This window comes from Patiria miniata, unplaced genomic scaffold (assembly GCF_015706575.1).
Source record: "Patiria miniata isolate m_02_andy unplaced genomic scaffold, ASM1570657v1 HiC_scaffold_3, whole genome shotgun sequence".
NCBI lineage: Eukaryota > Metazoa > Echinodermata > Asteroidea > Valvatida > Asterinidae > Patiria > Patiria miniata.
Window position 1 is genome coordinate 26,286,855 of NW_024037069.1, and position 15,016 is coordinate 26,301,870.

The following is a 15,016-nucleotide window of genomic DNA, read 5'->3' on the forward strand; positions in this document are numbered from 1 at the left end:
TGGTCTGGAGCATTGAGCCCATGGTCTGCAGGTACTTCTGCAGGTTGTGGGTTCCAGTCCAGCCTGGGGTTTTGGTGCGTGTGTCCTTGGGCAAGGCACTTTGTCACGAATTGCTTCTCTCCACCCAGGAGTAAATGGGTACCTGTGAGGGCAGAGATGGTTATTGTGACTGATTTTAGCTGCCTTGTGCCTCGAGCTGTATACTCCCCAGGGAGCTGATATTGTATTTGGACTGTTTTATTGTCAAAATGCAGACACTTCTAGGCAGAGCACACCCCGCCTTCCCCCCTCCTCCCCCCTCCCCCCTCACAAAAAAAAGGTGTTGTGGTGCGTTTTCCCACATTGTAATTCCCAACATGTCTACAATATACTGTAGTATTTTAGATTAATGGATGACTTTTATGGACAGATTTTTCAGTGATTACTATTTGTCATTTTTTTATTACAGAAAAGTCGTATCCTAACACTGTGCACTTACAAAGACAACAGTGGCATGTTTACTACAACAAGCAAGAAACAAAATACCATTGAACAACCGACTGTGGAGAGGAAGCCTCGTACCCTGAGCACTTCACAGGCTGAAGCAATGGCAATGGATACCAGGTACCTGACTAGGCATACTAGAAGACCAAAATTAGCTTTCTTTTATAAAACGTTGATGACTGTTTCGTGGATAAGTATGATTTCTTTGTAATCCTAGCTTCAGCTGTAGGAATTGTACTCAACAGAAAAGTTCATAGAGCAACGGAACGGCAATCCAGAGGTCTCAGGTTCAAACCCCACTCCAGACAATCTGTTTGTTCAACTTTAAAGTATTATAATGCACCTATTCAGTTTCCCTTTGCGCTTTATTTTGAAAATAAAATAAGAGGTGCGTAAATAGCACCATGTACTTACGAACCAATGGAGAAAGTTCTCGCAAGGAGTGACTGAGTGCCATCATGGAGTGTTCATGCAACGTGTCTGTTACCATTTTTGGGTTTATTTAATCTTTATATTTTCATTTTTAATGTGGATATTGATACTCCTATTACAGCAGTGCAGATGATGAGGATGAATTACTGTATGGATCTTCTGAACCTAAAGTTGCTCCCAGTCCAACCGTCAAACCAGAACCCAACCTCAGGTAGGCAATATTTTGAAGCACCTTTAAGGTTTTACCTTAAAAAATTAAACTTTTGTTTTAATAGGCCATAAAGTTTTAGTTTAGAACTCTTTACTGCCTCTAATTGCCTAACCTGTTGCTCCCTGTACCCCTCAACTGTCTGAGCACTGAATGGTTTTGTGGATTCATCAGGCAATTAATACAATGTTATACAATACAATGTAATACAATGTAATACAATGTAGTACAGATGTTTATGGGTTAAGAGATCATTGTCTTGACTGTTTGTTTGATTCAGCCCTGAGGCAGAGACAGAAGGACTCAGCACCCAACCGACGATCCCTGAAACCTGCAACGATGGCCCAACATTCTGGTCAGTTGTCTGCAGAGAGAACGGTCTGCTGGAGGTATGTCCTTTTTTTACGGATAATGTATCAGAAATACACTCCTTTGGAGCTGTGGCATTTTCTGTGTACACGTTGTGCTGGGTACTTGAATAAAGGAAGAGTATTCATTTTAAATAGTATCATATCTCACCATTTCTTTAGACTTGCGGTGTAGTGGTTGATATAATGGTGTTTTTTTTCTGTAAGCAGTGGAATTTTCTTTGCTTATTAATGCGCATTGGGAATGCATTTATTGGTATCAGAAGTGAGTATTTTACTGGGTGAAGAAGCAGATTGTGAAAGAATCAAGCATTTGGATCAGAATTCATTGTGTTTTGCTAAGCAGAAACATTTATAAGCAGAGAAATCATTTACTTAAAAGTAAGAATCAGGACCCAATTTCATGGCCCTGCTTACCACAGAATTCCGCGCTTACGATCACCATTTTGTGCTAACAGTGTGAGCAGAAAAAGTCTGTGCTAACCCTGTAAGCACAGAATCCTTAGCTACGGGATGTACGCATGCGCTGAAGCCAAGATTCCTCGCTAACATGTGAAATACGCTTACCGTAAGCATGGAATTTCCTGCTACAGTAAGTAAGCAGGGATTAAGCAGAGCCAAGAAATTGGGGCCCAGGTTACCAGCTGAAAATCTCCTGGCATGTTGTTGTAGCTCTCGGATGGTTTTTGCTGAGCGTGAAAATTTAGCTGAGAAATATTTTCTTCTTAGTAGTTTCATGAAAATGGGCCTTTGAGTTGATTTACATTTTGATTAACAACAGAAATAGGACTGAATTATTTTAAAGTGTGAAATTTGGAACATTCAATTCCCAGAAAATGAAAATTGATTGTTCAAGTACTTAAAAAAAAAATGATTTCTTGCCCTTCTTAATTGACATAGATATATTACTTCTCATTACTTCCCATATTTATTGAAGTGTAATTCTCTGGTGTTCTTTCAAACATTTTCGAAAATTTTTCAGAATAACTGATTTCATTTTACTTCTGACAAAACAAGGTTGGTTTGATAACTATTTGTCGTTTCTCTTGGTCTGTTAGATCTACAGCCTTCCAGACTTCAACCTCATGTTTCTAGTCAGAAACTTCCCCATGGCCCAGAAAGTCCTAGTGGACAGTGTCCAGACAACTGCAACCACGTAAGCACAACTTTGAATTTGGTTTTTCTCTGTTGTTATCTCGTATTTTGTTGTTTGCAAGAAAACAAAAATTAAGGCAAGTCAAAATGTAATGCCTTAAACATTTCTCTTAACATAAATTCATCATGGAAATACAATTGAACCCTAACTGCCTGGCGTTTTTTGGGGGGCACTATCCTCAATTCTCTTGAGTCCTTCATTATGCAAAGACCATGGGCACATTATTTGTACTAAACATTTGGGACAAGAAGTAGCCCCGTTTTGGTAACAGTGACTGAGCTATATGGTGTTGATCAATCAAATTGGGAGAAGCAATTGAACAAAATTGTGCATCTTGGCCTAAGGCCCTAAACTTGGTATACCAGTCTTTGTATTAAGTCTTCTTAAGTATAAAGGCCAGAACATACTTGACACAAAACTGTTTTTAAAGAAAATGTGTTTGGGAAATATTGTCATGAAACTACAGTTGTTGAAATCACAACATTCCCTTTGCCTTGTTGTTTTTTAGCGTATGAACTGAACCTTAGGCAGTTGCACTCCGTCTGTCAGTTGACTTCTTGTTGCAGTGATAATGTTGTCAGTGTTGAAGTTGAGTCTATCGCAAGTCCAGTCACAAGTAAAAGTAAAAAATAAAGTTTGCCATGAGCCAATATAGCCCATCAGGCCGGCGTTTCTCTCCGGTTTCTTTGACATGAAACGACTGAGAATATTTCTATCCCCCCCCTGCATGGGATGCTAGTCCATCGCAGGTTACTCCCCAGCTAATGTCGATACCCATTTGTACTCCTGGGTGGAGAGAGGCAAGTGGGGGTGAAGTGGCTTGCCCAAGGACACAACATATGGCCAGCAGCTGGATTCGAACCCCTGACCCTCTGAGCATGAGTCACGCACCCTAACCACTAGACCACACACCCCTACCAGTCACAAGCAACAGGGGACATCAGAAACAGGAATGATTGGGTAGATTGTGACTTAGGACTGGGTGGTGTATGATTCATACACTTGTGATGGACTTGTTAGGACTTGTGATAGAGTTGACACTGCAGTTTGATGTTGGTACTTTTGTTCTTCTTTTGCAGTGACCAGCAGGGACAGCAGCATGACATGCTGCCAACAGTCAAAGAGGTCAAACTGGTGGGCCTGGGTCACAAGAACAGTAGACCGTTCCTCATGGTAAGCTTATGTTTGGCTTACTACCCTGCCATTTAATTCGACATAACAATTAAGGCATATAAATTGTGACATCATGAAAAATAGGTCTGTAGAAGAGCAATTCAATTTTTTAATTGACAAAAAATAAAATTCAAATCTGCATGTACATGTATACCAGACAATACAGGAGATTTTGTCACCGCTCTTAACCAATGTGGCTAGTTTTTGGCATAATTCTTGGACAACTTTGCCAATTCTTGAGTACTAATCACTGCTATTTGGAAGTAGTATTGACCTCAAGAATGCAAATAGTATATCCTGTTTTTACTGGTTGTTTTCAACAGGCCATAGTGGAGGAGGACCTTCTGATATATGAGGCGTTTGCGTCTCACTCCGCATCTGACGTAGCTCACCTGAAACTGCGATTCAGAAAGGCAAGTTATATTGTGGTTATTTATTTGAATACTGTTTTATTTAGTGGAAATGTATTGTCAATTGTATTTACACGCCTACCTTTGGTGGAAGAGATATGTAGAACTTCAATGACTAACCAGAGGTAGTAACTTGTATCAGCTTTTTTAAACCAATAACCGCTTCCAATAACAAAATGATTACAACCTATATTCAACCTAACTTAGTCTTAAACAAAAGGTGTAGACGAGTCACTTTTAACCTTTTCAGTATGCAAGTTAATTACCTCTGACTGAATTAAAATCCAATGATGTTCGATTTTCATTGTGCAATTTTCTGCAAAAATAAACCCTCTATTGCACTAGGCTGTGCAAAATGGAATACTTCCAACAGCAATCAGATCATTTGAAATGGTCAGCAACTGGATTCAAAACAGAATTCTTTGCACTCAAAATTTTGTTTAAAATGAATTTTTTGTTTGCAACTTACGGTATTGTTTAAAATGTGTACTTCTATTTCAGAGTGGTGGTCACCAAATCCATAAAGATTTTCTGTAATATGACCAAAAACATTGAACCAGACACCTGCCATTTTCGATTGGGAATGTTATACAGGTACCAGTCACAGCCGTACTTGTTGCTTTATGATCTGTTCACATTCTGCGTCTTTAGGTCTGCCATGATATACTCATCAAGGAAAAGAAGAAAGGCAAGAAGCAAGCCAAGATGGCGGAGGCCCCTGCCTCCAGCTCCGCTCGCTACGTCTCTCAGCTCAGATACTTTGAAGATGTCTCTTCTTATTCAGGGGTGAGTAGTCATTAGGCCTCGTCAGACTATCGTCTCATCTACCCATTGTTGAACGGGAGTGGAACTGGGTCCCATTGAACATGGATTGACAAGGCCTACCATTCTCACTGGCATGGAATTAGGATATTCTACCCTGATAGAGCCTCTCAGTCCTGGACGGACCAGGGTAGAAGGCTAGACCCTTGTAGAATACGTCTTAGATTCTTGCTAGTGTGAGAGGGGTTCCCGAAATCTTGCAATTCGATCGGTCCAACATGGAGATTTTGGATAGTGTAAAAGGGCCTTCTCTTTCCTTTTGGGGGGCAAGTTTAGGAGTCTTAGCTGTGTCTAAGGTATCCTCTGTTTTTTTCCCATCCGATTTGGCTTGTGATTGACTTGATTCCAACTTGGGTGCTTATTGAAAAATTTCCAACTGATACTCCGTAATGGCTGTAAGGTTGCCAAGCACCAGGATGGACCCTTATTGTGTGTCAATCAAACAGCATGCATGGACCTATCACACCACAACTTTTGGGTCACATGACCACAGTTGCTCTGTCAAATTTGATCACGAACACTGTGAGAAATTGTTAAAAAATGAAGGTGGACGGGGCTTGTGGCCAAATCAAGAATTCTCCATTCCTTAACCTGACAATTACACAGAATTTATGCTACAAATTTAGAATGTGTGGTGACTTTATACATCATGTTAAAATAAAATTAAAAGTTGCATTTGCAGGTAAAGTTTTTGGCATGTTCAATTTGATCTCACATTCATTGTCTTTTAGTGATATCTCGTGTGTCTATGTTGGGTGCATTGTTTTTCGTGACGATGTCTTGTGATTGTTTCACCTTTGCGTACAGGTGTTTGTCTGTGGTCCTTACCCACATTGGATCTTTGTCAAGTCACGCGGTGCCTTGAGGGCCCATCCTATGCCCATCGACGGTTCTGTCTCCTGCTTCGCCCCGTTCCACAACGTCAATTGCCCTCATGGTTTCCTCTACTTCAACAAACAGGTGAGTTTGTTTAAAGGCACGAAGGAACATAAGTAATTACCCAAAAACAAGCCTACCGATTTAATGAGAAAAACCTGTTCAAAGTGAGGATAGGACTGGTACCAAAATTCATGTGAAACGTTTTTGCCTGAAATGATATCGGTCAGAAGAAAATATTTGATATTAGGTTTTGCCCTTCACCAACCTATAAAAACTGTATACTCACGTTGAATTTAAATCACCCTGACGCAAATTCCATCTTATGAACAGAAGAAAACATGTTTTGAATGTGGTTTCAAATCTATTGATTCACAATGGTTAAAAAGTAGAATAAGCTGTACTAGTGGTAATCCGATTGAAATGAAAAATCCACTTCTGTCACTCGCATGTAGTCTTGACTTGTTACCTACACATATGCCATGAAAGTTCATGAAAGTAGCAGTGCCAAACTAATGTACATGTGGTGTAGATGCGATGTATATTGCTTGTGACTGGTATTTAGTTGTTGTTTACTAGGCATAACAATCACATGGAATGTTAGCCGGTATCCTGGGGTTTTTGTGCTTAAGCAAATTTTGAAATTGGCCCCTGCAGCACAAAGTGCCATTTGTTGATGTCGTTATTAAATGTTGCTTTAGGGTGATCTACGGATCTCCATCCTACCCACTCATCTGTCCTATGATGCCCCCTGGCCAGTAAGAAAGGTCCCGCTAAGATGCACTCCTCACTTCATCTGTTACCATGTCGACAGCAAGGTAGGAGCACGCTTGAAACTTGGGAAATTATCAGTAATTGTAAATATACCCTGCAATACCGTACAATTGGGATACTCCGTAGGGAACACACACACACTCCTCAGCCAGTATTGCTAGTGCATATTCACCCTGAACAAGGCTAGAAGCCACTCCGGGTACAGGGCTACAAAAGAAAGAAGCAGAGTAGGCACTCAGGAAAACTGAAGATAGGATTTAACATTCCTCTTGAAACAGGACAGATCATAGGTTGGAGGGAAACAAGCACCAGGCAAGGAATTCCAACGAGATGCAGCATGTGGGAAAAAGCTATTGGAAGCTTCTTTGTTCTACATCTAAGAACTCGCCTTAATCCTTCAAAAATCACCACTTTGAAAGATTTTGAAATTTAATGGTCCTCCTGTTTCTTCGAAAAATTAACGGACAGCCATAAATCAGAGAGTTTCATTGAAAATAAAGCTTTTTTTTCTTTGATTTTTGTGAAATTCTTGCTGTGTTAATTGTGCTAATATATGGATTTGTTGTATTCAGACTTATGCAGTGGTCACAAGTAGTCTGGAGCCGTTCATGAAGATCTGGAGACTGGGCTATGACGATCAAGAGTTTGAGGAAGCTGAACGAGGTCAGCTACCAGACCAATATGCTATTATTTTTATTATTATTCAAACATTTGCATGAGTGTTGGTGGTTGACGGGCATTGATTTGTTCGGATTGTGTGATCAAACCCAACTTTTGTAATTCAAACCTTTCAATCCAGTTTTTTTCCCAAACTAAATATATTCATGCAGCTACTTATGAAAAATATCTTAGAGCTAAGCAAAAATGAAGCCAAGTCACAAGCTATTCAAATGAACTGTGACCAAAGCATTCATTTGTTATTGTACATCCCCAGACTTGTGGAGTGACTTGTGATTGACTTGTGATTGGACTTATGACGCATTTGTGATCAGTCGTAAGCACGTTTGGGTTACTCTAACTGTTTTACTGTCTGAACTCTTGTTTTGTAGATGAGCGGTTTGTGGCTTCCCAGAAGGATCGTTTCTCCATCCAGCTCTTCTCCCCTCTCAGCTGGGATGGCATTCCAAACACTAGGTTAGTTGACAAAATAGATTGCAGGACTAGAAAAACAAACAAAAAATGCATGGTTTCTTTTTTTAATCAATACATATTTGTTGCTTACTTTTGTTTTTAACGACAATGGGTTTGATATATTTAGGTTTAGTAATTTAGAAATTGGGAAGATGGACTACACATAAGTCCATCAAGGCCAACCATTGTTAAGGCACCTAGGAGCATTGGTAATCACTGGGATATGGACCTACTGATTCAACAGGAAAATCCTTGTTTAAATTGAAGATAGGGATGGTGCCTTTAACAATGGTTGGACTTGTTAGACTTAGTCCATCTTTCGAATTTCTAAATTACTCAAACTAAAACTAGCCCGGCAGTTAAGAGTCTGTTTCAGTAGCCCGGCTGGCTAGTGAAAAAAAAAGTTGAGGCCGAACCCTGTGATCATCAAATATGCAATAATGATGTCTGAGGGATTGAAAAATGTGCCTTTTGTTGGGCACTAGTTGCTAGATGTAAACGACTTTTAATGTTTATGTTTATTTTTCGGCTAATTGTAAGGTACAAGTTTTAATGTTCAATTTAAAGCAATTTTTATGCTCTCCGTTTTTAAAATAGCGTTTGTTTCATACTGTGCAATGTGAATATAGGCTACATACATGTACTTAGAATTTGATTTTATTAATTTTTATGTTCAAATCATGTTTTATTGTATTATTACTCCTACTGGGACCCATGGGAGATCAGTTCTGATAAAAGGACAGAATAGGCCAACCAGTATAAAGAAGAAATAAATAAATGATAAATAAATAGTACCAAATACCCTGTGGTATTATTTCGGCTGAAATGGTGTCATTCATTCATTCATTCATTCAATTTGGTTTATTAAAAAATCTACCATCGCGGGCCGAATTGCGGTAGTTGACGGTAAAAATTAACATCACAACATTTAGACAAAATTTTCAATAAAAAACAGTAAACATTAAATTACATTATATAACAGAATTGATTTATTAGAAAAAAAAATCATCAAATGACAATCAAAACAAGTGTATTTAAAAAAACATAAAAGAGGACGTGAGACCATTGTTTTTTAGCACTTTGAAATCTTCTGGAAGAAATCGTTCAGAAGAAAAGTGCACAAAAAGTAGATGATCCTACGTACCTTTAGATAGCATGCATGCGATCAAAAGTACTTGGACTGTGATTAAAGTTGCTCTATACTCCTTAGGAAGTACTAATAATACAGCGTCTGTTTATTTTCTAGGATTGAGTTTGAGGAATTGGAGCATGTGACGTGTCTGAAGGTGGTCAATCTAAGCTGTGAGGGATCCATGACTGGTAAGAAGTGCTTCATAGCGGCCGCATCAACGAGGGTCTTCAGTGAAGATGTCCAGTGTACAGGAAAGGTAACAATTGAGACAAATACTGTCTCGTGATTGGATAAGAACACCTCCCACAGTTTTCACTGTTTTGTAATTGATTAAGGCCGGTTTGTACTTCCTGGGAATTTCTGTGCAGAGCAAATTTGTCAGGGTATCTACGAACACATCACAAGGAAAAATTCAATTGTTAACATCGTTGGCCCAATTTGTGCTCCCCTGTATAGAAAAGTAATACTTACATGGCAACAAATGACCTGCAACAAAGTAACTGAAGAAACCCATCTACCTGCACACTTGCGTGTGAGGCATGTGCATTGTGTGTATTTTACTGTCCCACTGCAGAGTTGGGTGCAAACATCAAGAGAAGGTTTAGAAAAGTGCATGTGAATTTTTCAAAAGTTTCAAATAAAAAAAACGAAGTACCTTACAAATATCTCTGAAACTTTGTAGAATCTATGAGTGAGGTGTTATTAAACAAATCGTTACTACTTGAAATTATAATACTGCAAAAAGTAGCCTTTCTTGTATACAAGAAGCCATGTTAGTATTTCAATTGTGCATAATTTTGACTTTAACATAACTCTGACAGGCCGGCGTAAACCTTTAGTAGTAGGGGTCGCCCCCAGATAATAATTCCTGATGGGAACACTGATTTCACTTCATCTGTAATCTGTTTGCAGGTTTTTATCTACGACGTGATTGAGGTTGTTCCAGAGCCAGGTCAGCCGCTCACCAAGAACAAGATCAAGGTAATGGAAAAACAGAAAAACAACAGAAAAAAACAACAGAACTACTCACAAAAAATATATAACATGCGATGTGACATGGGATACCCCCTCACATTGTGCAAATTGATATTTAAGTTTCGTACCAAATAAAAGCCAAGATGAAAATTTTCAACAACATTTGCATCAGATATTAATAAGTTGATAAAGAATTGGATTTGAATCGCTCTATTAAATGCACAAACGCAAGTGTTAATGGTCATAATTTCTCCAAATTTTAACATTCATAAGGGTTGTTCTGATTACAGTAAAGATAGGCAAAGACTTAATGACTATTTTTTTAAATCGGAAACAAACACTCCCATTCCAACAGTCCTTTGTTTTACTTTAAACCCATGTTTTTGTTAAATACTAATCTGATAATCATAATAGCAACACATTAATGTGATGGCAACATGTTTGCGCACTTGTCATATGTGCACACTACACGCTCCTTCAACCAAAAGTGCAGATGTAATTTGTCAAATTGCTCATGCACTTCAAATTTATGAAAGTGACTAACGTGGGCGAGCAGGGTTATTACCACTGATACATTAGAGGTGTTCCAATTTTCTGGAATGGGAGTTGAAAGAATCCTGTTTATTTTAATAGGTGTTATATGACAAAGAGCAGAAAGGACCAGTGTCAAGTCTATGTGACTGCATGGGCTACCTGCTCACTTCTGTTGGCCAGAAGGTAAGTAGGATGTCAGAAAAGACAAGGATTTATTGCAGTTTGTGTATGAACTTGTATGGTCCAGAAAGTAAGTAGTGTTTCAAGTAAATCTGAGCTCCCACATGCCGCCACATACATTTTGATGTTTTCTTTAGTAAAGAGGTGTGTTTAGTAATTGTTCGTAGTTAATGGCATTGCTTTAATGATTGTAGAAATGCCTTACATGTACTTATCACCGATAAAACTGAAGAAATAAACTGTATGCTGGATGTTTTAAACAAAAGTGAATAATTTATTGTCAAACCAAGCTAATAATAATAATGGAAAAATAATAATGGCAATTTCTATAGCGCATTTAAAAAATGCTCCCTGGCGCTTTACAATCAACCGATATAGATTCAATTCAATTCAATTCAATAAACCATTTATTTCCACTCTGTGGAGACGTCATCCCAAAAAGCCAAAGCTTGTGGTGGATGTGCCCAACAATACAAGCAAAACAAGACAAACAACACTAATTAAAGAATTTACAAATAATAACAATAGTTAAATGTGTAGCAGTTAAATAAAGCAGGCACGACAGTAGGCAACATTTCAATGATTGTAGACGGCAATAAGACAAGGGTTTACAGTAGCACCATGTATACTGCATACAGCATACTGTCCAAAACGTTGTGTTTTCTCCCAGTTCTTTTCAGAACCTCACAAACTCACAAAAGAGATCTGTCACATGGAACTACCATAAACCTTTATCTTGTAATCATAATAATGATGTGGCAGCAGCTCGAAATCATCGCAATTTGGTCTCTACCTTCACAGGTACCCATTTATACTCCTGGGTAGAGAGAGGCATTTGTAGTAAAGTGTCTTGCCCAAGAACACAAGCACCATGTTCTCCATTTGGGTTTAAACCCATGTACCACAGCACATGAGTCTAACACCGTATTGGACCACAGCGACCACATTGGACCACAGCGCCCCACATCTGTTCATTTATCTAACAAACTGCATAATTTGCAGAACAAAAAATTGTCCACTTATTTCCAACCTCATGTTTCTTCAGTTTAACAAACCCCCTTTTGGCAGTTACAATTTCAGAGATGCAAAGTACTTACTTCTTAATAAATTTATATAGATTTCTGTAACAGAGAAAAAAATAAATCCGTCTTAGTTACTCTCTGCACAGAGCTTGCTTTTACAGTAGTAGGTGCTTTTTCCTTTGCCATTTCTATTACTTTTACGTTTCTTTATCAAAAAGGCCTTTAAGTGTGTTTGCATGAAGCACTGCAAGTGCATTATCTCGAGCCAAATGGCGGCCACAATCGTGCTCAGCATTGCAAATCTGAGGTTAGGCACCAAATAAGTAAGATGAATTTACCTCTCGACCGACCGTGGTATCTAGAAGTGATCAGTTTGGGTTGAAGTGGACTTTGAACGGTTGGAAAGGTTTTGCATTGGATGTGTCTCATGCACGTTTGGTCCACAATTTGGCTATTATCTCTGCCAGGTTATGCTCAGGCACAATGCTTATCAATCATGCTGTAATTAAAAGAGAGTGCACTTACACTGCAGAACAAAAACAGTGGTTTGGACTTTATTAGCTTTTAATGGTAACTGTACATACGGATATATTCAACCCCATATAAAGTGAACAAATATTTATTCTAAAGCTTACTTAGTCATTAAGACAGCTTGATTGAATTAGGCTATAACTCTTCTAACTGTACTATGGTACAACCAAACCATCTATTCCAGCATGTTCAATCAAGTACTTTGCTTTCTGCCACTAGTTCATTTATCAGAGTGTTCTTACTAGCTTGGGGAAATCACTACACTCATAACTATACACAAAACAGGAAAGCATTTGATTTGAATACTTAATTAAAATAAATAAATCAATTGCAATGCTTACAATCTCAAAGTGGTTTACCATATTACATGTACAATATGATTCCCGTTCATAAGGCCATGAGACCGCATGGCAGTCGATATCAGTGCACATTCGGTCCTCTACCTTCACAGGTACCCATTCATACTCCTGGGTGGAGAGAGGCAATTGTAGTTAAATGTCTTGCCCAAGGGCACAAACACCATGTTCCTGGCAGGGTTTGAACCCACGCACCATTGTACATGAGTCAAACACCATAACCACTGGACCATGGAATACTTGATGACATTACATTATTAGGCCAATTGTTTTTGACTTCTACAGAAAGAATTACAAAACTGTTGGAGATTTCATCTTTGAAAGTGAACCTCATGATATAATGACTTAAAAACAAAATTTGTTGGTCTTGGGCAATGTTACAGCTGGTGACAATTCAGTAGTAAAGTTAATATAATACCCCAACTCATATTCAGTCATTTCCAGTTGCCAACAAGATTTTGATGATATCTATGTACCTTAATGCTTGTCTCCTGTATTGCTTTTGATTTTCATCCAATGATTGCTTTTTTTTTCTAGCAATACAAAAGTTAATTTTCTTTTGAGTGTGAGATCTAGTCTAGTCTCACGTTTAGTTATGGAACAATTGCTTTACAAATTTTGAATATTTTGCAGCCCAACAATAATTCAGGCATTTATTATTTTTGTGTGTGTGTGTGTTATAGGTGCAAGAGCAACCTAAAATAAATCTTATTTCAAATTGCCCCAAAATAGGGGGAAAAGTAATTTTCTCATAAAAATAACACATACACAAATTGAAAAAAAAAAGGAATTTGTTCAGGAGCATGAAGAGAGCAACCTTTATCCTGTTATATAATCTTTGAAGCAGAATAAAGGGTTGTCAAAAAGGGGAAAGAGGTACTTTTTTCAAATGGATAAATCAAACACAAAAGTTTTTTTTTAATTTACGGGTTGGTTGAATTTTTGTTTATGTACAGTGTTAGATTTTTGCTGGTCCCAGAGGGTCAGCCTATTGTCCTCTTTGACTGACCGACTGTCAGTTGTGGGCCGGGCAGTGCTATCATGTAGGATTACCCCATAACGCCAATAAATGGGCTAAAACCGGCCCATTGTGTAGACCTGATGCATCAAGCATGCAACTTTTCCTCGGATCAGCTGATTTCCTCTCTTTAATTCCCATTCTGCAATTCAAAATTGAAAATCACTTTACGAAGTCGTCTGAATTTTGGAATGTCCTCATTTCTTGTGAATTTACAGTTGCATGCCTGATGCATGAAAAGACTTGCAGTGAATAGTCATTCTAAAAACAGTTTATTTTTGTGTGCTTTGGGACCAACTTTAATAGGATTGCCTTTTTTTAAATAGGTGTATCTGTGGACCTTCAAGGACAATGATCTTCTTGGCTTGGCCTTCATCGACACCCAGATCTACATCCACAGGGCGGTCTGTGTCAAGAACTTCATCCTTGTTGCTGATGTCACGAAAAGTATCTATCTCCTGCAGTATCAAGAGTCGGATAGGACCATTGCTCTAGTCAGCAGGGTGAGTAGAACCCAGGGTTGGAGTCTAGTCCATACCGTGAATCATCTCTATATCACAGCTAGACGGTTTATTAAAGCACCGTTATAAAAATTAATGCCAGTTCAGTGAAATGAGCATGTAAAAAAAAACTGTCAAAATTGTCAAAACTGAAAAAAAAATCTTGTTAATGCTGATTTATGGAGTCCCGGGACATCGAAAGTGAAACCACAAAAATTGGGTCTGGAGACTTTTTCGTTGCCAAGATCAGTCTGGAATACTCTAACACTGGTCAAAAAGCTTGGATGGTGTTTTTTAATTGGTACCCGGTTCCCAAACTAAATGCACACCGCTGTCATAGTTATCATTGATATGCGTGCATTTGTTCTACAGGGAAAAGTATGAGTGGACGTTTTGTGCACTCATTGTTACCAAGTTAGAAAAATAAATATAAGAACAACTGCAGTATTCATGGTGGTGGTCACCATAACCCTTAAAAAAACCTATTTTCCCCTAAACTCTGAAGAGTCACATGGGTGTTCACCACACATTCAGGTTTGAGGTTTAAGGTACAGGAAAATAAGACAGCAAATGTGCAGTACAATAGTTTACAGGGACAAAATACGAGGAATCAAGAAATATCAATACAGAAGAATAAAAAGTCATACAAAGCATCCTTTACAATAAATTTATTCTGCACATTTTGTAAAATATCTGCAAAATAACCTTTTTAGTAAGAGTGCCCAAAGTACAGTTGAAGAAGTGATTCACAGTCACAATTACAAACAGTGTTCTCTTGCTTTCTGTTGATTTGTTATAAAAAAGAATTGATTATTGTCAATATCTTAATTAATGTTTAGCAGGCAATTTTATATAGCACATAAACCCATACTGACTGTGAGCTTATTTGCTGTAACAGGTGTTCTGGAATGCCATCATAATGACTTACTGCTGTG

At 38.3% G+C, this 15,016-nt stretch overlaps 1 protein-coding gene across 2 annotated transcripts in view; it reads left to right on the forward strand.

Moving 5' to 3' along the window:
• LOC119737543 (cleavage and polyadenylation specificity factor subunit 1-like) overlaps positions 1 to 15,016 on the forward strand; it is a 32,133-nt gene that overhangs the window by 15,248 nt on the left and 1,869 nt on the right. For both annotated transcript variants that reach the window (XM_038211980.1, XM_038211981.1), the window contains exons 22-36: positions 449 to 603; positions 1,037 to 1,126; positions 1,404 to 1,512; positions 2,550 to 2,647; positions 3,727 to 3,820; positions 4,144 to 4,233; positions 4,882 to 5,016; positions 5,860 to 6,012; positions 6,630 to 6,746; positions 7,275 to 7,365; positions 7,752 to 7,836; positions 9,080 to 9,221; positions 9,878 to 9,946; positions 10,574 to 10,657; positions 13,908 to 14,084. In XM_038211980.1, coding sequence (XP_038067908.1) covers positions 449 to 603; positions 1,037 to 1,126; positions 1,404 to 1,512; positions 2,550 to 2,647; positions 3,727 to 3,820; positions 4,144 to 4,233; positions 4,882 to 5,016; positions 5,860 to 6,012; positions 6,630 to 6,746; positions 7,275 to 7,365; positions 7,752 to 7,836; positions 9,080 to 9,221; positions 9,878 to 9,946; positions 10,574 to 10,657; positions 13,908 to 14,084 — 1,689 coding nt within the window. The remainder of the gene's footprint in view (positions 1 to 448; positions 604 to 1,036; positions 1,127 to 1,403; positions 1,513 to 2,549; positions 2,648 to 3,726; positions 3,821 to 4,143; positions 4,234 to 4,881; positions 5,017 to 5,859; positions 6,013 to 6,629; positions 6,747 to 7,274; positions 7,366 to 7,751; positions 7,837 to 9,079; positions 9,222 to 9,877; positions 9,947 to 10,573; positions 10,658 to 13,907; positions 14,085 to 15,016) is intronic.